This window comes from Anguilla rostrata, chromosome 16, assembly GCF_018555375.3.
Source record: "Anguilla rostrata isolate EN2019 chromosome 16, ASM1855537v3, whole genome shotgun sequence".
NCBI classification, from domain to species: Eukaryota; Metazoa; Chordata; class Actinopteri; order Anguilliformes; family Anguillidae; genus Anguilla; species Anguilla rostrata.
In genome coordinates this window covers 30969851-30994828 of record NC_057948.1, presented here as the reverse complement: position 1 = coordinate 30994828, position 24978 = coordinate 30969851, and the positions used below count along the sequence as shown (strand labels likewise).

The following is a 24978-nucleotide window of genomic DNA, read 5'->3' as shown; positions in this document are numbered from 1 at the left end:
TCGCATAAAAGCTTCGTCAAGCCTGATTCTTTTAAGACATCAGTCAAGGATCAAGCAAAGCCAACACTGAACTGTAGGTACACAAGGCCCTGAACTGAGAAAACACTCGGCGTACCTTGTCCTATGCCGTGTAATAACTTTCTAAATTAAAAAAAAGTTACGTTCTGTGCAATCTTAAGAGGCGTGCTAACAAACAATCTATATTTCACACACAGAAGGACCATATATTTTAAATGTGTTCCATACAACCATGAAAGCATAAACAATAGGCTTAAATGTTATTCTACTTTGTCGCGGGCCTATGGCCTACGTGCTTCGTGTTTGACAAACAAACAGACTAAAAACAATCTCGCGAAATGCATCGGTCGCACTTTGATGTTTATTTTTGTGTTTAAAACACAGAACACTAAAACAAAATAATAATAAAGAAGCCAGTTTAGACATAGCTCTGTCAAATCTGCTGGCTACTACTGAGCCCCACCTGCTGCGGTTTCTCAAATCGCAGAATTGCAAGTCCCAGGATGCATGCGCGGTGTAGACCTTTTCTCTTACTGTCATTCAGAGCGTTCTTTTTCCTAAGGTAGCACGTTATACACAACATATAGAAAGCAATTTAATGCTGTCTTTATTATTTTTTTAATGTACTAGTGAGGTGTTTTTCTTTTAGCATAGTCACAAATAAGATAAGAACATATCAATAACACACAAATAAAATATATTCAATGACATGTATCTAAAAGGAGACGTGCCAGTTATGTTGTCATGTTCATTTTCAACATAGAATCATCATCTGAAACATTACCCTGTTTAGAATGGGAGTTGCTAGTAAATAAGTAGTTAATTGGTTTGCTGCCAATTCTTGCCTGCGGATATATGTTTTATTATTGTTAATTATTTTCCTTGATATGGAGTCCGGAGACGACGCAAATCGTGTATTATTGTGCACATGAAAGCAACGTTCGGAAATTGCAAGAGCTAGCAGATTCTGGTCCATCTCGCACGAAGGCACGATGAACAGATAAGGGAGGAAGAACAGCGGCATAGAAGCTGCCTAAAAAGCGCACTACACGCAACGACCCTGGTTATCGTCGCCGTCACACTCCGCCGAACAATGAAGTGCTATACATTGTTCAGTGCTCGACATCTACTGAAAGCGTTTTTGCTACATTTTATTATTTCTCAGCTAACTCTGGCTGCACCTTCGCCAATAATCAAGTTTCCTGGGGATGATACCCCGCAAACGGACAAAGAAATAGCGCTGGTAAGTTACTTCTCCCAAAATGTGTTTATGTAGAAATGGGCTTAAGATTGTTAATACTAGAAAATGTAGATTCAGAAATGGAAAGATGTGAATGAAGATCGACGCATTTTATCCAAAGTATGTTTCTTTTTATGTTCTTGAGTATTATTGTTTCCGTCCCAGTTACTTTGTGACTATGAAGCGCGTTGTACTTGAGGGATATGTGAGTGTGCGATCTTAAAAGTTACAGCTACAAGACATTTATATAGAAAAGCCAAAAGAACGCTTAAAGTACGTGGTTATCTTATCGACTAGAATCGCTTCCGTATCAAACTAAAACGCCACTGAGATTACAGTCAGCACGAAGGGCTTTTGGATTGTTAAACAGAAAAGAATTTAACGTGGAATAGCATGGAAGAAATGTGCGTTGTACAGTTAGATAGCAGCAGCCAAAATTCACGAGAGGTTGAACTTGTTTACGAGTGTGCATGTCTGGGGGGATCTAAGTTGGATCTCCACTTTTTGTATTTCTGTGTATCTGTTCTTTCTCAACACAAACTCAAAAATGTTTTTTTTTTTCTGTCTTGAAAGCATTATCTGAACAAATTCTATGGGTGTCCACAAGAGAGCTGCAGCCTCATGGTACTCAAAGACACCCTGAAGAAGATGCAGAAGTTTTTTTTACTGAAAGAAACCGGGGAGCTTGATCAGGAAACGGTGGAGATCATGAAGAAATCCCGTTGCGGGGTTCCAGACATGGCTAATTACAGCTTTTTCCCCGATAAGCCTAAGTGGAAAAAGAGGGGAATTACGTACAGGTAGGCACCTTTTGCGAGGAGATCTTTTGTCAAGTGGAGAAAAGACATTCGGAAACACACAGAAATTCTTGCCTCCAAGGGCCCGATAGACCAGCACTATATATATATATAAATGCATTAGGATATGAAGGACAGAATATCCCACATTTGGCACTTGACTATTCAAAAGACTGTACTGTAACCAAAGGCAATCAAAGTTGCAATCACATCCCCTTTTTTGTATTCAGGCCAAAGCCACAACCACAGCCACAATAATCTTAAAAATTGTGTTCATGTTTCTCTAATAGTGTGTGTCCTAAGAAATAAAAATGGTTTAAACTGTAAAAAAAAAAAAAAAAAAAACGTATTATTTGTACTTGAAAAAAATTTGTAAAAAGAATTTGTAGCAATAAATACACTAAGGCCAAAGAAAACATCAGCCTAAGAGTAACGAGTGATGGTACAGTGGTCAAACCCATGTCCAAACATTTCCTGAGCTGTTCATTAGTCTGGCCTACAGCCATTTGCTCCACTGTCTGTTACAGAAAAGTGCTTTCTTTGCAGACGTGAATTTGTCTTGGATTCCTGTGTAAAATCATGTCTCTGTTTCTATTAAGACATTTTCATTTGTCATAAAGGTCTGGTCAGTCTACCAATAGCTGTTTAAATTACATAGAATAAACACTGAAATAACCTCAGTGTATATGGTCCACCTTGGATTCAAGGTTTGTATACCAATATCCACCATTCAATGGCTATGCAGGTTGACATACTGTACAGTATAATCATACAATAATAATCTATGATCTCTTATTAACTCTGAGATAGTACTGGCTGCTAAACTCTGGCATTCCCCTTTGCAGGATTTTAGGGTATTCTCCTGATCTGGACGAGGGAACCATAGACGATGCTTTCCATCGGGCCTTTAAAGTTTGGAGCGAAGTCACCCCACTCACGTTCACCCGCGTCATGGAAGGAGAGGCTGACATCTTTATTAACTTTGGGCGTAAAGGTATTAAATTCCACACCTTTTCCCCCCACATTATAAACCTGTGGCAATAGAACCTCAGGTTCAGTTGGTCAGAAATGTTAAAACAGCAATTACCCAATCAGCATTCATCATGCCTGTCAATTCACAGTTCAGTTGCTACCTTGTTGAACACCCAAAATGAATCTAGGCGCAGAAAGATGGTCGAAGAAAGTGTCTGCTGGATTCATGTGTTAGAATGACCACATTGGTTAAAAAAATAAAAATTAAAAAAAAACCAGCCCCAACTTATTAAAGCCTTATTGAAATATGCTCACGGATGTCTTTATTACTGCCTGACTGTATTGTATAAAGTCCCATGAATTCCTTCCAGTACAGAAGTGTCAAATTGTAAAGGTTTTAAAGGTTTTCAAGGTCATACCAAGGTGTATTTTGGCGGATCCAGCTACAGTGCTAGTCTTCGGAGCCGTAGTGAACCGCACGGTTCTGAATTTTAAAAAAAAGTGAAAGTCCATAGGCCGAAGTATAACCCGAGGAGGGAGGGTTTCAGTTGGCAGGCCCCCCCTCACCACAGGAAGGACTCCTCTGGTTGATCAGGCCCCTGTAGTCTGCCGATGAGAAGCAGGTGATGGGGCAGGTGTGAATGATGCCGATGACCTTGTCCTCAGAGCACGGTGACGGGTACCCCTTCGACGGGAAGGATGGCCTGCTGGCCCACGCGTTTGCCCCTGGCCCAGGAATTGGGGGCGACTCCCACTTTGATGACGACGAGCAGTGGACTCTTGGAGAGGGACAAGGTAAGGAGACCTGCTGTTTTAGCATCGTTTTAAAAATATATGCATGATTGCTTTTCTCTACGGAGCAGTGTGTAAATTCTATTTTCGGACATACTTTGATTTGGGCATGATTTTGTGTTGTCTTTTTGGCATAAGACATATGCACTAAGAGTAGAAGTAAAAAGAACTTGGCATCTCATACTTTTTGCTTTTGTATACTAGGGGTGGAGGGCGGTAGAGTAGGAATATGACAGGAGGGTAAACTTCAGGTGTTTCAGAAATGTTTGTTCAACTCAAGCTGTTTCAACTCAAACCAAAAAACTTTTTGGTTATGAAAAGCTTTATGGTGTAATCATCTTGTAACCATGGTAAAGATTTATGAATTTCTCACTGTTGATCGCATGCCCTCCTCCTGAACAAACAAGGCCAGACACGACTGTTTTGATGACAGTTACTGTGTCGCAGTTGCTCTTGCTGCTCATGCTGTCAATGCTAGGATGTTTTGTTTTCACGATTACGCCAGTTGTTCTAAACATAGAATTTTATTCCACATAATTTACTGTTTACACTTTCACTGGTTTATTTGGGAAATCATTCCACACTGTGCTCGAATGATTTAGTTTGATTTTTGGCCTGCTGACAAGCTAACGTAAACATTAGCAGCAGCTGCCTAGCTTTGCTCACATGGACTTTGTCAATGTCAGATCAGTCCATGGAAACATCCTGTATTCAAAAGTTACACATTCACATTCTTCCATGTAATTCTATCAAAAATTTTAACAAAGTCTACACCATTATTTGCAAAAAGGTAATTAGGAGTAAATAAATTAGTTAAATATTTTTTGTTATTGTTCCTATTTTTAATATATCCATATAAGAGAAAAGGTCAGTCTGAGGTGTGAACATGGGAGCTTAATGAAAGTTGATTGAAGAGGGTGAGTAACCTTTGTTGATTCTGTCTCTGTCTCTGCCAGTGGTAAAGGTAAAGTTCGGGAATGCAGAGGGGGAGTTCTGTAAATTCCCCTTCCTTTTCATGGGGACGGAATACAAGACCTGCACAACGCAGGGCCGGGACGATGGCTTCCTGTGGTGCTCAACCACCTACAACTTCGACGAAGACGGAAAGTATGGTTTCTGCCCCCATGAATGTGAGTTATCCCACGGTCCAAGTTGTGGTTGCGTTGGACCGTGTGGCCAGCATTAAAAAGAAGTCCAGGACTGAGGCATAGGTATGTGCCACTGGATAAGATCAGAGGCTTTCAGATAACCAGTAACAATAAGCAAGGTGTCTTTGAATTTCAGCCGGTTCCATACGCCCCAGTCACTTTGTTTTTTTCCCCCACTTGCTTTCAAAGTGTCTTACCTGAAGTGAAAAAAATAAACCCAAAACAATCTTACAGTAAAGCAGATTAACATCAAGCCAGTGTTTGCCCAATGCTGGTATCCATATGAATGCCTGTTATTATGATTATGTAGAATGACTCAGAACTGTCCATCCTTTTACGGGACAATCAAAGGCTGTACATTTGCTTCTGAGGACAAAAACAAAGTGAGGATTGTGATTCTTGTGATATTTCATTGGGGGGGGTGGGGGTGGAACAACCACAGGCATTTCCTGAAAGAATTTGATCACAAAAAAAGGCTCCAGTTTGCTCTCAAAATGGTGCACAGATGAACCTGCCATTTTAACAAGGGTGACCGGGTTCTCCGGAAGATTCCGTGTACATAATGCAAGGAGAACCTAAAATAATGCCAGTGGCAGCCAGAAAGCCCATTGGAATGTGCTATAACTGAAATATGGCACAAATCAAGATTTCCTCAGTGTGAGTCAGAACATGTGAAAGGGGGTCGAATTACAGGGCTGTCCTGGGAAAAAAGGGGGCTTCTGGTCAGCGTAGTTTTAATGTCTCTCAAAATGTACTGAATGTATTCTGAATCCTGATTCACCTAAGAAAACCTGTAGTTTTAGCTGATATAACATTGGTACATAAAGGAAACCCCTGTCATCTACAGGGTAGCTTTGAAACTGGTCTTAAATGTGACAGATATAATGTCATTAATTCAGACCCCTGCAGATTAAAGGAGCAATGTATCAGACGACTGCTCACAGGTTGAGTTCTTTGAAAGATTTTTACATGAAAAGAAATGGCTTTGAGTGAAGTCACTAGAGAGTTGTGACAAATGCAGATTGTAGTAAAATAATCGCTCACAAATCAAGATAGATGTCAACCCAGGGCAAGTACATAATCACTATTACACAGGAAATTACAAGATTCAGGTTTGGAGTCTTTCATGTTCAGCTTGAAACAAAAGGGAAATATGTAAATACCAAAAACAAAATAACAGCTCCTAAGATTTGCTCTTCAAAGTCAAGGCCAAAACCACCAAGGACAATGATAGATTTCCACCCTCAAGTTTCTAGAATATCAAGTAATTCCCAGAATGCAAGTTTTTGTTTCGGGAGCGAATAATTTGTGACAATAAGCGATGCTTGGCTGAATGACAAAATGAACCCTAACTGAACTGCATCTCTATAATCCAGTGCTTATTCATTCAGCAGACGCCTCTCTGGGCGGTGGGCTCACACTGAGGTGCGCTGTACACTGTTCTGCGTTTCAGTGCTCTTCACCTTCGGGGGCAACGCCGACGGCGCCGCCTGCAAGTTCCCCTTCACCTTCCAAAGCGAGAAGTACGACGGCTGCACCACGGTCGGCCGCACCGACGGCTACCGCTGGTGCGCCACCACCGACGACTATGACCGCGACAGGACCTACGGCTTCTGTCCCGAGACCGGTAGGCTTTCAGGCTGCTGCGTTCCGACCGCCTTCAGATCCTTCTCATATAGAGTCTGTATAAGTGATTTACTTCATAATGTCAAGTAGCCTATATACTGTAGATAATGATATGTAATGGTATTGCCGGAAATCATAAAGTTTTCAGGAAGAATTTTAATAATGTTGAAAAATGAATGCTTGGGTAAATGTCTCTGGGTTTTTTATTTTTTTATTTTATTTTTTATTAAATGTGCCGAGTTATTGACCCTTATACTATGTCTGACTTAAACCTCTCCCTGAGTTATATTTACTCACAGAATCATCATCTTAAATATAAATGAATACTGGAGAGAGCGATATGGAGAGAACCTCACAAACAGCTCAACTTGAAATTAGGTCACTTCTATTGAAAATTCCAAACCGAAGACATCACAGTCTGTGCTCTCATTGTGAAAATCTGGATAGCGCAATCCCCCTGTGCACGATGCTTGCCTGAACATCCTGAGAATGAGCGCTCTGCTTTTTTCTTTTTTTTTCTGGAAAAAACGGTAAAGAAAATGTTCTACTGTGTGTTTGGCCGGTGTTACGTTCACAAGGATGAGCCCGAGTTGCTTTAGGGCCAGGCGTTAGCACTGGATAACAGGGCGTGGAGCTGTCATCTGTTTCACATAGGCCCGAGAACGCAGCGCTGCAGCTGGGTTGCATGTTAGCTATGTGCGGTTCTCAGAAAAGTGATAAATGCTTGTTTTATGGAGCTAATGCAGTGCAGGAAGGCTCCCTGGCCTGGGTAGCTTGTGAAAAACTCAGTCTTCGTACAAGTGGAGAGTGTGCTTTCCAACTTCAAATAGAAGAGAAGGTGAAAAATAAAATGTAAAAAAGAAATCCCACCAATTTAATAAATATTTTGCTTTCCCAATCAATCAACAAACACTTAATGTAATCTCTTAACACACTGGAATATGCATCTTTCATTCTGTTTTTTTCTTTTTTAAATGACTTACAGATTATTAAGGTCAAACAGTATTGATTTATCATGCTCTACAGGGATAAACTACTGTGTAGGATACAGTATACTGCATCTGTTGTCGATAGTGAATGCTTTGGAGGATACAGTATACTGCATCTGTTGTCAATAGTGTGATGGAGGATACAGTATACTGCATCTGTTGTCAATAGTGTGATGGAGGACACAGTATACTGCATCTGTTGTCAACAGTGTGATGGAGGACACAGTATACTGCATCTGTTGTCAATAGTGTGATGGAGGATACAGTATACTGCATCTGTTGTCAATAGTGTGATGGAGGACACAGTATACTGCATCTGTTGTCAATAGTGTGATGGAGGACACAGTATACTGCATCTGTTGTAATTTTAGTTTTTTCTTCCGTTCAGCCATGTCCACGATTGGGGGGAACTCCGAGGGAGCTCCCTGCACTTTCCCCTTCACCTTCCTGGGTAACGACTACGACGCCTGCACCACCTCCGGGCGCTCTGACGGGAAAATGTGGTGTGCCACCACCAACAGTTACGATGAAGACCGCAAATGGGGCTTCTGTCCAGCTGAAGGTAGGCACGCTCCCTAAATTAAAGTAATTAACTCACTCACTCGTTAGCATTTGTATTAAGCGCAATGATGACTGCCTGTGTACATTTCAACCTGATAGTTACGATCACCATAGTGCCAGCAGACATTCAGGTAAGTTGTTTATTAATGTGTACAGTAACGTCATTTATGCCTGCAGTATCTTAATACAACGTGTGTCATGTTTATGTCACGTTGGCGCTGATTTGCGAAATGTTTTTGAGGTTTGGTTCTCATGGCAGTTGCACGCGTATGTGTGTGTGTGTGTGTGTGTGTGTGTGTGTGTGTTTGTGTCTGTTGTGTGTGTGTGTTCTTGTTCCCGATTCCAGGTTACAGCCTGTTTCTGGTGGCGGCTCATGAGTTCGGTCACGCTTTGGGGTTGGAACATTCCCAGGATACAACTTCTCTGATGGCTCCAGTCTATACCTTCACCAAGGAGCTCAGGCTCGCCAGAGACGACATAATAGGCATTCAGGAGCTCTATGGTACAGCAAGGGTGTATCTTTCACCATATACAATAGTAGAGCACCGTAATCATAGCTCAGTTGAGGCTGAATAGAATTAAGCTAGTAGTGTGGTGGTAAATAAACAGTTTTTCTGTTGGCAGCTTGCCTGTTTTGGTCCTAGTTGTGGCGCAGCTTTTTGTGCCTCTGTGCAAAGTAAATAGCTTCAGTAAACACCCACATGCATAACCGAGGTCCTGACTCACTGTGGTCATTAGAGATCCCATGACACTTATCGCTAAGAGTAGGGGGTTCCCCGGTCTCCTGGCCAATTCCCAGATCCGGCTCTCCCAAAAAAAACTTGCCACCAAAAATCATCCCCAGATTTAATTGGCTAAAAAATGTTCTCTCCCTCTCATTACATTACATTACATTACATTACAGGCATTTGGCAGACGCTCTTATCCAGAGCGACGTACAACAAAGTGTATAACCATAACCAGGAACAAGTATGACGAAACCCCTAGAGAGAAGTACCGGTCCAAGTACAGGGAACAACCGCATAGTTCAACTTGGACCCTGATGGTTAAACTGATTAACACTAACAACGAGAACGGCAACAACGCAATCTATGGAAAAATAAAAATAAATAAAAATACAAGTAGTCGTTAAGACAGTTGATGCGCCTAAGTCACCTATGAAACAGCTGCCTAGTTACAACCCTAAGTTTAGTCATTTACAGGGGGAAGGGAGGGATGGGAGAGGTGCAGCCTGAAGAGGTGGGTCTTCAGTCGTCGTTTGAAATGGGTCACAGTCTCAGCTGTTCTGACCTCCACAGGGAGGTCATTCCACCATCGTGGGGCCAGAACAGACAGGAGACGTGTTCTGGAAGTGCAGGTGCGAAGAGGGGGAGGTGCTAGGCGTCCTGAGGTAGCAGAACGGAGGGATCTGGCTGGCATGTAGGGTTTGAATATCTTGTGAAGGTATGCTGGGGCTGATCCCTTGACTGCCTGGTATGCTAGGACCAATGTTTTGAATTTGATGCGAGCTATAACAGGCAGCCAGTGGAGGGTAGTGAGCAGGGGAGTTACGTGGGAGTGTCTGGGGAGGTTGAAGACCAGACGAGCCGCAGCATTCTGAATGAGCTGCAGGGGTCTGGTGGCAGATGCCAGTAGTCCAGCCAGAAGAGAGTTGCAGTAGTCCAGGCGGGATAGAACCATTGCTTGGACCAGGAGCTGGGTTGAGTAGGTGGTGAGAAAGGGGCGGTTTCTGCGGATGTTGTATAGGAAAAATCTGCATGCCCGGGTTACTGCTGCAATGTTGTTGGAGAGGGACAGCCTGTTGTCCATCATCACTCCGAGATTCTTGGCACAGGGTGATGATGTCACTACGGTGTCCCCTAAGGAAATGGAAAAGTCGAGGAGGGGAGTGGTTAGAGCAGGAATAAAGATTAGCTCCGTCTTTCCCGGGTTGAGCTTCAGGTGGTGATTGTCCATCCAGCTCTGTATGTCCCTCAGGCAAGCGGAGATGCGGGCAGGGACCTGTGTGTCCGATGGGGAGAAGGAGAGAAAGAGTTGTGTGTCGTCGGCATAGGAATGATAGGACAAGCCATGGGCAGATATTACAGGGCCAAGCGATCTGGTGTACATGGAGAAGAGAAGGGGACCAAGGACTGAGCCCTGGGGAACTCCGGTGGTGAGGGGACAGGGTGGTGATACCTTACCCGCCCAGGCAACCTGGAAGGAGCGGTCAGAGAGGTAGGACTCAATCCAGTCAAGGACTGTGCCGCGGATCCCTGTTGCTGCCAGGGAGGACAGGAGGGTAGAGTGGTCCACAGTGTCAAATGCAGCGGAGAGGTCTAGAAGAATCAGGACAGAGGAGAGGGAGGCTGCTCGTGCGGCATGGAGTGACTCACTGACCGAGAGGAGTGCAGTCTCAGTCGAGTGGCCAGGCCTGAAGCCAGACTGGTGGGGATCAAGCAGGTTGTTCTCAGAGAAGAAAGCAATGTGTGGTGAGCTTTCTGGCGCAAAATGGCTGCCGTGCATCACCCAGGTGAGTGCTACACATTGGTGGTGGGTGAGGTGAGTTCCCCTTCATCACTGTAAAGCACTATTCAAAAAAGTGCTATATAAATGCAAGGATATATATATATATATATATAAGCTTTGTGAGTTCTTAAGGAGCACCTCCAAGCAAATAAGTACATAATGTGGTAACAGTAATATATGTAGTTACAGGTTACCTCACCACCTATTACCGAGAAAACTCCCCACATATTTTTTTAAATCAAAGCCATGCGTCGGTATGAAAGTGTTTGTTGGCCTGTTTATGCATAGCAACAGAAGGGCTTTTTGCTCTATTTCAGGTGCTCCAACCGACAGGCCCCTGCCACCAACTCAAGGCCCAGTTTCTCCACTGGATGTTTGCAGTGAGAATATTGTCTTTGACGCTGTGGCTCAGATAAGAGGAGAGACGTTCTTCTTCAAAGACAGGTAACGCTAAGTGAAACTTTTGGACTGAGTGTACCAGGGATGAAAGGACAACAATGAAGAACTTTGGGAGAATCTTGGGCCACTGTGGCAATGCAGCAGTATTGCAGACGTCAGACAAACGTTTCCATTCTTAAAGAATTCTGTGCATATACTGTATTATCAGCCATAAATGTGAATCAATGGTTGGAGCAGTAGGCTCCAAACTGAGTGAGATTTTATTAATCATTCTCTCCCTACAAGGTTATACAAGGCAAACAGTGTCTTTCCAGTAAACTCAGGTGTACAGTATAAATGGACGACAGAATCTGTGTTTTTAATGTTGCTTTAAAACAGGATATCTGTCAAACTGTACATGACAAATTCAAGATTACATTGGATATTGCACCCAGTTACAGCCTTGCTCTCTATATCAGAGCTGGCTCAGTGAAACACTGTTTTTTAGGAGGGAGCAGGAACCACAGGTGCTGAGGAGCTATCAGAGGGGTCTATCTGGGTTCTTTGACGTACTGCCCTTGATTTATACAGTTTAAGTTTCAGGTCTACCTGTAAGAACTCTGAGGCTTCTGGGAGAGCTTGTCATAAAGACCGACTGAACTGCTAATTCCTCTTCGTCCTGTGATTTAGCCCAAAGCAGTCGACTGTAATTTGTGATTGGTATCAGCAATAACAAGCCGTAGTACCCGTGCCGGCATGGTGTCAGCTGAAAGCAATAACAGTATAAATCATTCAATAAGCGGTGATATGATTGCTTTATTATAACTCGTATAATATAATTAAGCCCATTTTTGAAGAAATTACTGTGAGTCACCATGTAAAAAAAAAAATTATAGTCATAAACGCTTAACCAGAGCAAACCCTTTTCCCCACTTACAGTAGCCTACTTGTATATTGAGTTTCAGACACCGGATGAATTTTGGCAGTTGTTTACAGCTGGTCCTGAACTCGCTGCTGATTTACACAGACGTTCTCGCAATGGAGAGGAGTGGCTCTGCAGACCTGAGTCTTCCTCAGTGCGGCCAAGTGAAGCACAGCTGTGTGTCTGCAGGCTCACCCTGTTGATACGCAGGGCGAGACACAGCACAGGTTTAACCGCTTCAGGTTTGGTCTCATTTCAGTTCAAAAGACAGTGACACACACATCTGTCCTCCTGTCTGGTGCTAGGGGGAAAACAAAAAGGCCTGGAGAATGAAACTCTCAAACACAGGCTCCGTGCACCTGACGAAGACCATCCAGATAAAAATGTTGTTAAATGTTATGTTAAATAAACAGAAAAAAACTAAAATTAACCTCATGAGTTTTAGGTAAAAATTAAAAATTAAAACAACAAAGGCAAAATAAATTAACAAACACTGAAGGCTTTTCAGCCAACCTCCATTTCAGTCTCGCTCTCCTTCTCTCTGAAGGATCTGCAATCCCCGGGTTCAGACACCGACTGAGAAAAGAACGCACACTTTTAAACCCTGGACTGATTCGTAATGTTATCCAGGTGTGCGCGACCTACCTAACCAGCAGGTGTGGTCCTCAGATTGCCCCGATTCTCCCTCACAAACTGTGTCCTGCCACAGGGTCAACAGAATGAGGGTTCAAATCCCAGACAGGGCCTCTGTGTTGTACCCTTGAGCAAATGACTAAAGTTGAAACACTTGGGTGGGTACCCAACTGTATGAATTCATAATGTGTTAAAAGGGTAAGTCATTTCTGTCTCCCTGGACCCCAGGGGCTAGGCACTTGAGTAATGTGCTGCAACATTTAGCTTGCTCTCCTTTCACACCGTCCTACCCTGGCCTCAAGCTGGTCAAAAGAACATCGTGAAATGAACAGGTCGTTCCAGAGGCTCTGAAGTGCTTGAACTTTTGCGCGTGGTTTCTTTAAGAGATTATACCGGTCTCTTCATATACAAATGATCCTGCTCTCCATATGAGCTTTGTTGTTCTCATGTTTCATTAGTGAACTACTTGTCACATTAGTTGTGTAAGATTTCTAATTTATGGATTTATAGTTGCATAGATGCTCCTTTTTATTTGAAAGAGCTTCCTTTTTGAATTCCTGTCCTCGGTACTGATTTAAAGTTGCGTATCGTTTTGCTCTACTAAAAACATTCGGGCCTTCAAAAAATAGGTCAGTGGAAAAAAAAGAGTGAAGAAATCGGTATTGTTTCACAGCTGCACGTTGGAAATCCAGGCGAGCGCAAGCCTGCATTGCTGGCGTACGCTGCCGTTCTCGCCCCAACAAGAAGCAGATGTTTCCCCAAACGAGGCCATCTCAGGCCTCCTGCTGAGGGTTTTCCTTTCCGTCCCTCTCTTGTTTACAGATTCGTCTTTAGGTCGTCCAACTTCAGGGCCAAACCCACTGGGCCCATGTGGATAAGCACCTTCTGGAGGGAGCTGCCAGAGAGGGTCGATGCCGCGTACGAGACCCCACTGGACGAGAAAACGGTGTTCTTCGCAGGTAGAGTACCTAAAGGGAGCAAGTACCGCATGTGGACACTGCTCAGAGATAGCTAGCGTCGCTATGAAGTTATAGATCGTGAAACAACCTCAGAACAGTACACCACAAACCAACATTTAGGTGAGGATTTTGGTTTACAGAAAACACTGGGATGCAATTCGCTAAATAATTAAAAATGAGAGTCTGAAGTCCGAAGTTCAGTCTGAAGTCATCAATGTTAAATTTTTTCAAAAAAAAAGTCCGCACACAATAAGCAGCAGCTTGGTCTGTCTCAAAGCGCATAGCTTTTAAGCAGGACATTGGCAATGAGACCGATAGCAAGTTAAGGCCTGTCAGAGTAATCCATACCTGGCACAGTGTGAGTAACATACTTCTGGCGGAAATGTTGGACTCCCACTGTTTTCTACAAAATGATGCCGTCACCAGGGAAGGAGATGTGGATATACTCCGCTAACGTGCTGGAGAGTGGCTATCCCCAACGGATTTCCTCCATGGGCCTGCCTGAGGATCTGGATCACATCGACGCTGCCTTGTCCTTCAGCAAGAGCCAAAAGACCTACTTGTTCTCTGGAGACAACTTCTGGAGGTGAAGGTCCTCATGTTCAATATTTGGAAACATTAACACTGCTGGCCCTTATTTGATAACTCCGTGAGATGGGTGGCCTTTTCGCATGTTTTCAAAATGAGAATGACGGGCTGTGGTTAGGTTTTAAGAACGCCTCAGCTTGTTTTTAGTGTTTTTTTTTTTTTTTCAAGAATGTCTGTAAGAGGAACACCCTCTTGTGCTCAACAATAAAAAGTTGTTTATTTCGATATGGGCACACGCTCTGGAGGCGTGGCTGTGTATACATGTGTTGCTGACGTCTTTGGTTTTCGATTTCACGCACTGTATAAACATGCTGCGACGCATTCAGGTACAATGAAGTTAAGAAGCAGATGGACCCTGGCTTCCCCAAGCTGATCGCGGATGCATGGAACGGCATCCCAGACAACTTAGACGCTGCCTTCAGTGTGAATGAAGACGGTAAGCCTGGGCGTCTGGCTGGGTGACTAATAAGACCTGTATATGCAAGATTGCTGCTGTCTGCTGAAGCTGTGACTGGAGACACTGTGCATTCCTGGTGGTTATTGAGAAAACAGCCAACCTCTCATTATGTCTGGCACCTTTCCTCCAGCAATAACAAAAGCGCAGATATCGCGGGCCCGCAACTCAGGAGTTGACTCAACTCAACCCAACGCCCAACCCCCCCCTCACCCCCCCGCCCCCAACAACCCCCACTCGGTTTCTGTTCAGCAAAGTAACAGCTTTTTGACATACTTATGAAAGCATAATTTTAATAGAGCGTGTGTGCTCCCGCACAAAGATATTTCTGTCTGCTTTGTAATTAACTTGCTTGGAGCGGGCTGAGTTCGGGGCTGCTCCACTCGCGCTGTGTGACCGAGTCTCTTTGCTCGAGAAGCAAACGGGTGTGACAGTCCCCCTCTCCAGCCTCTACCACGTCACTGCTCCTGATAATGATGTGTTACACTCAATCAACAACTCAGAGCTAGGGAGCATATGTCACTAAAATGGACCTCGCTGTAGGAAGTATTACAGGCGAACGTTGTGGCAGTGTGGAGAATTGGCTGGACGGCGTCCATTTTCTGCAAAACCAGATTGCATACTGTGGGATTTGTTTCTGTAGCTTCTGTGTCTCCATGAATTGATTGTAGCTCCTCATTGCGTTTTTTGCAGGTCACAGCTACTTCTTCAAGGGGGTTCACTATCTCAAGCTGGACGACAACACCCTGAAGGTCATGAAATTTGGTGACGTGAAAACGGACTGGCTGGGTTGCTGAGCAACACAGTGAAAGAGAAGATGGTGGCAGCTCCCTCTCTCACCACCCCGCCAACCGCACACGTGTATACGCGCATGCCCACCCACGTGACCGCTCTTTCGTTGGGCTGTTGTCCGCGGCCAAGATCGCCACAGCTGTTGAATCCAAGATTGTCATGTTATATGCACTTACTCCCACATACCACACTGATCTCCCCATCAGATGAGCAAAGCCAGGCCTTAGCTTATCGGAGGCCCAATGCAAGATTAATAGACCTCATTCGCTTGCAGAATGTAGTAACCTGGGTGAAACATACATGTTGTTTTTATATTATATATTTGTGTAATATAGACAGATTAGTTGTAATGCATGTACAGACTTACTCTCTCCAAAGCCCTTGTTATAAAAAAGTACTCCCTACTTTGGTAGGGATACACTGTTACTAGTTACTGGTTACTAAACTGTGTAAGTCCCTCTACACTCCATGGGCATCAGGTATGTCCACACTGCACACTGACTCGGGTGGTGTTGTACTGTAATGGATTTTTTACTCTGATCATATTCATGCAGAGTTTTGAAGCACTTTTATTTCTTAATAAATGTGTTCTGAAGAAACGTGACCAAATAACTGTTGTAAGCCTTGTATTGCATCTGTTTATCTTGTCTTTCTAACAATACCAAATGGTTAATGGCACAGGTCTGCCTGAAAAGTTCTGATGTCTGTTGCAAGATGAAGACGTGTTAAAACATGTAAAGACGTGTCCAGAAAGTATTGTTTATAATCATTTATAATCATTAATTATTATTTTTTTTGGTTGTTTTTACATTTGTATTTGATCATGAGTACACTTGTAATGTATTTTGTGCACTGCCGTACATTTTTGGAAAAAGATTTGTAATAAAAATGATCTGATTCTTTTTTATATTAAAAGTCAGTTGGTTTTTTTCATCTACTGTTTTCAGATTTTAAACCCAACACTAATAGATCTTATCACATCCTGCTCATGGATTTGAGAGACTCAAAGCCGAAGTTCAACAAGCCCAAACAAATTTCTGCAGAAAAATAATGTGGAGAATGAGGTCAGTTTAGAACACGTCGCTACGGCAGAAATAAAGCCGCACATTCTGTACTCCGTCCTCTACGCGGGACGCGCTTGTGAAATAATGTTTCCACATGCACACGTTCAGAAATGAAACTTGCACATTTTTATATGACATTTGGGAGTGCATCCTCTTATCTCTATCTAACCCTAACCCCTAACCCTATCTCAGTCAAGAGGATGCAAAACTAACTCAGAAACGCCCTAAATAAAGTGCATTACATTAACTTTATTGATAATTTCATCCAAGGTGGAGACTCAAGTCAACTCAAGTGCGATCCATATGACAATACTGACATCTTAATTAATTAGGCTTACAGACCCCTTATCCAGAGCGTACATTACATAGCATTTACATTGTATCCTATACAGCTGGATATACTGAGCATTTGGTAATACCTGTCAGGGTACACGAAAATCACAATCGACTCCGTACAACCAGTTCTACACGTGTAAGCCTCAATATATAAAATTATCCCAACAAACCAACAATTAGTGCAGTGACAGGAACAATTTTATGCTGTCAAGTATTTTGATTCTACAGCATTGATTCAGTGTAAGAATGACCAAATGTATATTGTATATGTATGGTCAACACTGTTTCTCAGTCTACAATTATATCAATATCCTGTGCACATGACACAATGTTGAAATAAATGCTGACATCTAGTGGTATATGATCAATACTACAGCAATACAAACAATTTAATTTCCCAAACTTTTTTTTTGTGAAAAAAAAGATGTCTAACGTACATTACATGGCCAAAAGTATGTCGCCACCCGACATCCAACATCTCATCCAAAATTCTGAGAATTAATATGGAGTTGGTCCACCCATTACTGCTATAACAACCTCCACTCTTCTGGAAAGGTTTCATACTAGATGTTGGAGCATTGCTGCAGGGATTTGCTTCCATTCAGCCAGAAGGGCATTAGTGAGGTCGGGCACTAATTTGGAGATTCCAATCTGGATCGCAGTTGTCTTTCAAATTGATTCCAAAGGTGTTGGTTAAGGTCAGGGCTCTGTGTAGGTCAATCAAGTTCTTCCGCACCATTCTCGACAAAACAATTTCTATACGTACCGCGCCGTGAGCCCGGAGGCATTGTCATGCTGAAACAGGAAACGGCTTTCCCTAAACTGTTGTTGAGGCACAGAATCGTCTAGAACGTGATTGTATGCTGCAGCATCAAGATTTGCCCTCACTGGAACTGAGGGGCCTAGCCCAAACCAGGAAAAACAGCCCAGACCAAGGGGTGTTCAGATACCTTTGGTCATATAGTGTACCATTAATGTTCTTAACCCTCTCATTCTGCTCAAAACCAGGTTTTGCTTTAGTGCTATGACAAACAGGGGTGGAATTCAGGGGTGGAATTAACATGGAAGTGCACTGCTGTTGTTTTTCAGAGTGTTTTAAGGTGAAGTTTTCGTTATATGTTGACTGAAACAAGCATATAACAGATAAGATTTTCTGTTTCATGTGCCTTTGCTATTTTATTTTTAAGCATTTTCTATTTTATGTAAATTTCCTGGACAGAATGTGTAGCCAAAGGGGGTAGCATAAAGTAAATTGATTTCTACCTACTGTATATGTCTTCTGCTAAATATTTGATGTTCTCTAAACTGCTAAAAGTACTTATTTTCCTTGAAATGCCTGTCCTTTAAAAACAGGTGAGTACAGTAAAAGTTAATCTTAGGAACTTTAGATTTATCAGAAATCAACTGTCAACAGATGCTGTCAAGTATATAGGCATTCTGTGATTTTTTTCCACATCTATCCTATTGTATTACAAGCTGGTCCCAAGCAGGAAAAACACTCTCAGACTTCTATATACTTTATAAAAGCAAACTTGGAAAGTTTTAGACAAGAAACTTTTGATAACTTTGTGAACTTAGTGCATTGTTGCTTGATGTATAAGATAACTCACAATATTGCTCTTCCTCCAATGAAAGAATTAAATTTACAGTGTTCACATATGTCAAGGAAAACCAGAACAACCACCAGAGGTGATTGTGTAGTACATCACAGATCAACTGAATTAGGTCGATCAACACTGTCAATCAAAGCAAAAAATTATTGGAATGCAACACCTACCAGTATAAGAAAATGTGTCCTTATTAAATGTTTTAAATCACAACTGAAATCATGGCTGAAATCAAATCAGTCATGTGAACATTAATCAACTATGGAACTTTATGTAGTACTGTGTTTCTTCCTTTAGATTTATTATTATTATTATTATTATTTTACTAATAATGGTGATATGTTTGTATGTTTTTCTGTCTTTTAACATTGACATTCATAAGTCGGCCATATTCCTTCAGAATCAGACAGAATACAATTCAAACATTCAAAAATCCAAACAACAGAAATAAAAACTGATCACTGTGTGTGTACGTGTGTATGGGCACGTGCGTAAAGAGGTCATAATCCGAAACGAGCTGTATCATGGAAATTTTGAGTAAACTGAATTGCTTCATTTAAGAAATGACCACCAGGTGGCAGTAGTCTCCCACATACAGAATTCCATTAATAAGCACATTCTATCTAGCTTGTGTGACTGGGGGATTCTAGTCTCACCTCCATCTCTACGCGGAGTTCGATTGGGACACACTCTAGCAGGGAAAAGCTGTACTCCCCACCTCTTCCCAATGGAATTGACCGGAGGGCCTCAGCACACATCCACACACAGGTGTCATCTGGGAACTTTAACTCCTGGAAAAAATCCAGCAAAGTAAGTAAGCGATGGTGCTGTCCTCCTACTTGAGCAAACAAGACAAAGTCTGCCAAGGGCTAACCACTTTTCGTGTTTGACTAACTATTAGTGTTTGAGTCTAGGTTCTTCTCCGTGCTGAACACTGCAACTGACAGGGCGTGTAATATAGCTTATGCAGATTTACATTAAAAAATAGCCTGTGTTGACTGCTTTCAATATGATGGGCAAACAATAATGGCTTTCATACCAAATATAAATATATCCAGATATATCAATATATCTGGTAGCAGTAATATCTACAATGTAGTCTTCCATTACATTGTCTGGAAGATAAATGTTAACTTCTTAAATTTTGTAACATTATACAATAAAAGATGATGATAAAGTAAGTCAACAGTAAGGAAATATGCATGCATCTCTGTTCACCACAGAGACCATGATTGACACAAAATAAATCTGAAAATTTTAATAACGCTCGAAGAGAGAAAGTATTTCCTGGAAATCCAATTCTATTATTATAAACAGGATTCTACAAAGACCGGTTTCCTTAATTAATTTTTCCCCACATATAGTAACTTGTTTCTCTGACGTTGCTTTGAGCATCAAATTCTAAGAAACCTTATATGCTGCACGCAAGAGGACAAAGAATCAAAGAATAATTCACAATGTCAAATTATAATTCTATGGTTTTCATATAAACATGAAAACAAATCCAAGCAGGCAATATACAAGAAATTATGCATTTAAAAAATGATTGGTCTTACTTTTACTTTATCGTGATATTCAGACTTTTGCGCAATATGGTATGTACAACATTATAAAATATTTCTTCCACACATTGAAAAAGAGCTCACAAATGCTGGAAATGACTGGATGTAGGTTAATTAAAACCCTGCTGTTAGACAGACTGTGACTACCAACTGTGATCTCTACCTTCAGTTTGTTTTAACCTTTTCAAATGAGAAAAGTCCATTTCATTTTAATCAGAATTGATAAGGTTACAGGAAATCAATTAATTCGGGTTGCTGTTTATTTCTGTTTTTTTTTTTCTTTTTTTCTTTTTTTTTTAGTTTGCAATGGTCTCCGTATTGCAGTATCCATTTCAGAACAGCCTGGAGAAAGCCTGTCTAGTTAAATTGCACACAGTCAGAGCTGCTAATCTCATTTTATTTCACTGCCAACAATAAGAAGCCAATGGCTCCCTGCCCAACAAACCCTCTTAAAACCGATAAGAGGCTTCATCAGCAACTCGTATAAAAAGGTCAGCGGTACCTAATTGATGTCCCACAATGCAACTACAATTGCGATGGCTGCACGTCGTGTTTTCCTGCTCAAGGCCGAATGGGCTAACATAGACAGTGCATACAATGCTCTTTTTTCCCCCGAATACACCACTAATGGCCCAATGCACACCAATCTTCATTCAAACAAACGAGAACGGCCTTGGGGCCGGCCATAGCTCCAAGCCTTCGACGAACGCGGCCGACGTGTCGGCCCGTTTTCGCATTCCGGGAGCCTCCCCCCAACGCCCCCAGCCCCGCGGCTCCTACACCGGACGGTTTCGGCAGGCAATCTGCACCCACGCGTGCAGGTGACACGTCCGCGCTACGCTTCACACAGTCCTACCACAGCCTGAGGACTGTCACTCACAGCAATAGCGCTGCGCTCTGCTCAGCGCACACAGCACTTCAGCAGCCAACAGCTTTCCACTTACTGTGTCAGGTGACCAACTTCTCTCTCTCTCTCTTTGCCCACGTTTTGTCATTATTCACCTGAAAGCACCTGACGGGCGTTCAAGATGACAAACGTTCGTGCCGAACTACGTTTTTGTGGCGAACAGTTAATGTTGAACGAATTTAAATGAACATTCCATTTATTTAGCCACCAAAAGCATTTTAATAAAAATGGATGCGACTAAACGGAGGGCTATTTTCGCAGTGGCTTCCGCGAGATCCTGACATGACCGATATTATAAGAGTATAGCCTACACTCTGCAGTCGTGTAGCGCAACTAATGAAGAGATCTGCAGAATTGAGCGATATGCCGAGGACGTAACCCTCAATATGATGATTTCACTTTTCGCTCACATTTCAGGATGAGACGGGCAACCTTTGTTCTCTCGGTGTCTTTCCTGTCAGCAGTCTTTTTTCAGACTGTTAGGTATAGAATACAGAATAGAATAGAAAACAGTTTGAATATGTTCCCGAACTTTAGGTAACGCTCGCCGTCTTGAACGCACGTCTGCTGCTGCGAAGAAGGTAATATTTATCTAAAATATATTTATCAGTGGGCCACAAATTAATTTGTTGCAGTCTTAACAGGCCTTGAATGGGCACCACTTTATGTAGTTGTGCTGATTATTTCTTTTAAGTTATTTCTTATATCATTATCAGAGTAATGAATCAAGGGGCTCCCCCAGTCGGCATAACGGGGCACTAGTTAAAGAATTAAGATTATAAATGTGTAGTAGTTTTAAGAGGAAGATATCTTTACGTTTTGAGTTCACTTTAAACAGTACAGCCTTCTTATTAGAATACTGATACTATCGCAAGTATTAGTGTGAAGAGAAACTTGCCTTGATTCAAAGGGGAGTCCCCAGCCTACCAGAAAATGTCTCGTATGATGTACAGTTGATCAGAAGGATGAGGCCTGGCTTTTTCCAGGGATTAGTCTGCTCTTGTCAGGAACAGATGCTAGAGTTTCAGAGCTCAGAGCAAGCAGACACGGCACCAAAAACACCAATATCTCACAAAAACAAAAAAAAAAGTGCTGTTCTGCTCAAGGTGAAAAGAAAGTCCATCTCACATTCTGAGTTGTTGGTCAGCTCTGCCATCGCACAGGGTAGTCTTGATCTGGTTGGCCTTTTTGTCTATTCTTTGGGGGGGGGGTGTCACTTACCCCCCTCTGTGCTAACAGAAGAGATAGTTCTCATTTGAAAAGGAAAAAAGTGAGAGTACATTCTCAAAACCGGTTCAAAAGTTAATGTAACAAGTGTGTGCTACACCATCACATGGGACTGAATTTAGACAAAAGGTTTTTCATGTGAAAATGTACCTTAAATTTCAGCAGACAAGAAAAATGTCATTATAATCTCTATAGAGAAGAGAGCCTCTTTCAGGCTATGAAGCATTTTGGTTAGTAAAAGGCACTGAACACAAGTGAAGGCCTATAGTTAGTCCTACAGTTTCATGTTTGAACCTTGTTTGAACCCTGCCTATGATCTGAGTCAGCAGTGGGACGGTGCTGACCTCCTCCCAGCGAGGGTAGAGCGGATTTAAATCAGGAATGAAGGGTTCCTCAGATTGCTGGTCCTCCCAATGGCACATTAGAGGTCAAAATTTAGCCATTTCTTTTCAGTGAGAGATAGAGCATATAGCGTCATATCAGCACCAGCTGTCCTGTAGAGCTGGGGCTGGACTGGGAGCAAAACTGGGTTTCTTTTCAACTTGACTGGCCCACCTTGGCCTGCTCTACACACAAAGGCTAATATCGGCACTAGGATGAGCAGAAGAGAAGGAAATGAAGGACAGACAACCATGTGAGGTGGTTGGAGATTGTAACTGTAAACGGGAGGGCGGGGGTGGGGGGTGGGGGGGTAAGTGGGGTTGAGTCATTAATTTGCTGATGGGGTGATAAAAACAATTAAGTGACTGTAAAAAGGGGAAAATTATTAAAGAAAACTGATACACATCACAGTCATAAGATACATTTCCAGTTTTAAACTGTTTTTTTCGGGGCGACATAGCTCAGGAGGTAAGAGCGGTTGTCTGGCAGTCGGAGGGTTGCCGGTTCGAGGGTTGCCCTGTGCGTGTCAAAGTGTCCCTGAGCAAGACACCTAACCCCTAATTGCTCCCAACGAGCTGATTGGTACCTCGCATGGCAGCCTTTCACTGTTGATGTGTGAGTGTGAATTGGTGAATGAGAGGCATCAATTGTAAAGCGCTTTGGATAAAAGCGCTATATAAATGCAGTCCATTTACCATTTACCATGTTTTAGCTGACACAGTAGAGCTGAAGAGTTCACTTGCCTATAAAAGTAAAGCAAGTGTGTGCACACTGTTCAGGAAGATTAGTCTGCACAATAACAGTACAGTACAGACACCTACCTGAGCCTCTGACCTCTGTCAGATGTAGGAACGTGCACACACACACACACACACACACACACACACACGCACATACACACACACATACACGCACGCACATACACACACCATTCAGACAGTTCAGTTCTGGGTGTAGGACCATTGCGCATGGGAGTAACTTGACTTTGGAACAGCTCTCTGGAAGTTTCTCAAAATGTGCATGTAAACATGCGATACTATAAACTTACAGGAACATGCGGCATTTGAGTAATATTCTTCAAAAGTGGAGCAAGGAAAGGGTACTTCTGCGAATCCATTCTCTTTAGTGAACTGGCCTGCAGCTAGAACACACGCTATACCCATGCAGCAGTTTTATAGGTTAAATGGAAATGGTAACGTGTCAAATGGACCAGCGGCATAAGGAGGAAATCAAATCCGATGCGGAACAAAAGGGGGAGGGGGTTCATCTCTGACCCCTAACCAGGGTGACCCTTTCAAACCGGCTGTGAAATACGGTTGCTTTCATGTCTCGTTAAGCTCACGTCTCAGGATCGAGAGCGGGTCAAACATGAGAAGGGCCCTGGGTGCAGGAGGAGAGCTAAATGGACGGAGTGTAGCACAGAGTGTGGCACAGTGGGTAAGGAACTGGGCTTGCAACCGAAAGGTCGCAGGTTCGATTCCCGGGTAAGGACAGTGCCGTTGTACCCTTGAGCAAGGTACTTAACCTGCATTGCTTCAGTATATTTCCAGCTGTATAAATGGATACAATGTTAAAAAAAAAATGCTATGTTAAAAAAAAGTTGTGTAAGTCGCTCTGGATAAGAGCGTCTGCTAAATGCCTCTAATGTAATGTAAATGATAAATGGACTGCATTTATATAGCACTTTTATCCAAAGCACTTTACAATTGATGCCTCTCATTCACCCATCCACACACACACTCACACACCAACGGCAAAAGGCTGCCATGCAAGGTACCAATCAGCTCGTTGGGAGCAATTAGGGGTTAGGTGTCTTGCTCAGGGACGCTTCGACACGCCCAGGGCGGGGGAATCGAACCGGCAACCTTCCGACTGCCAGACAACCGCTCTTACCTCCTGAGCCATGTGGCCCCCGTGTGTGTCAGCGGATGCCACGGCCCTACCCGTCTCTGCCCATAAGGAAAGGACAGACGCAGGGAAGGGGGTATGGCAAAACACTGGGCTGCTACCACAGCCATCGCACCCAGAAAAAGGCAGTGGAAATGTGTGGCTATATGGTTAGAAGTCCTGATGTTACTTAAATTGTTAGCAAACAGTAGCGAGAGGAATTTTCCTCTGGCTTGACGCTTATTTCCTCCACTGCAATGGTGTGATTAGTCTACCAATGATGGTCACACCGTTACTCAAGTACCAGGGGTCTCCTGGGTTCAGAAGTTTGGTATTTTCTGGGGATGAAAAGAATCTGAAAGTAAAAGTCTTCTGGGTACTACAGCAGTCTATGGAGAAGGGCTTTACCCAAATCCTTTAATCTTGTTAAATGATTCTGAGGGCTACAACAATAGACACAATTTTAAAGGTATTTTGCATAATGGGATTGGGTATGAGACCTTCAAGATAAGATTAGCTTAGCCAACTCATCCAGACACCGAAAACGGTGGTGAATTGTGTATCGAGTTCCAACTCCTAAAGGATGCTTTATTCCTTGAGAGAAGTTTTTTGACCGAGACAACAAGGTTA

General features: G+C 42.7%; 2 protein-coding genes across 2 annotated transcripts in view; both read left to right on the top strand.

The window, feature by feature from the left end:
* Positions 1 to 604: 604 nt before the first annotated feature.
* Positions 605 to 16292, top strand: LOC135241534 (72 kDa type IV collagenase-like). Its single transcript, XM_064312017.1, has 13 exons — positions 605 to 1261; positions 1832 to 2058; positions 2901 to 3049; positions 3694 to 3822; positions 4776 to 4949; positions 6421 to 6594; positions 7971 to 8144; positions 8490 to 8645; positions 10969 to 11095; positions 13407 to 13543; positions 13970 to 14129; positions 14458 to 14567; positions 15279 to 16292. Exons 1-13 carry the CDS (start codon positions 1112 to 1114, stop codon positions 15380 to 15382), a joined length of 1971 nt encoding a protein of 656 aa, XP_064168087.1. The 5' UTR covers positions 605 to 1111; the 3' UTR covers positions 15383 to 16292.
* A 2777-nt stretch (positions 16293 to 19069) lies between these two features.
* Positions 19070 to 24978, top strand: part of LOC135241535 (sodium-dependent noradrenaline transporter-like) — a 29023-nt gene continuing 23114 nt past the window's right edge. The window contains exon 1 of the mRNA XM_064312020.1: positions 19070 to 19194. The gene's annotated coding sequence lies outside the window, so the exon portion shown is untranslated. The remainder of the gene's footprint in view (positions 19195 to 24978) is intronic.

Excerpts from the sequence above, each read along its gene's own strand:
- LOC135241534 (XM_064312017.1), top strand. The coding sequence starts at position 1,112 with ATGAAGTGCTATACATTGTTCAGTGCTCGACATCTACTGAAAGCGTTT. Across the intron at positions 6,595-7,970 it reads CGGCTTCTGTCCCGAGACCG|CCATGTCCACGATTGGGGGG; the intron begins GTAGGCTTTCAG and ends TCTTCCGTTCAG. Across the intron at positions 14,130-14,457 it reads TCTGGAGACAACTTCTGGAG|GTACAATGAAGTTAAGAAGC; the intron begins GTGAAGGTCCTC and ends CGACGCATTCAG.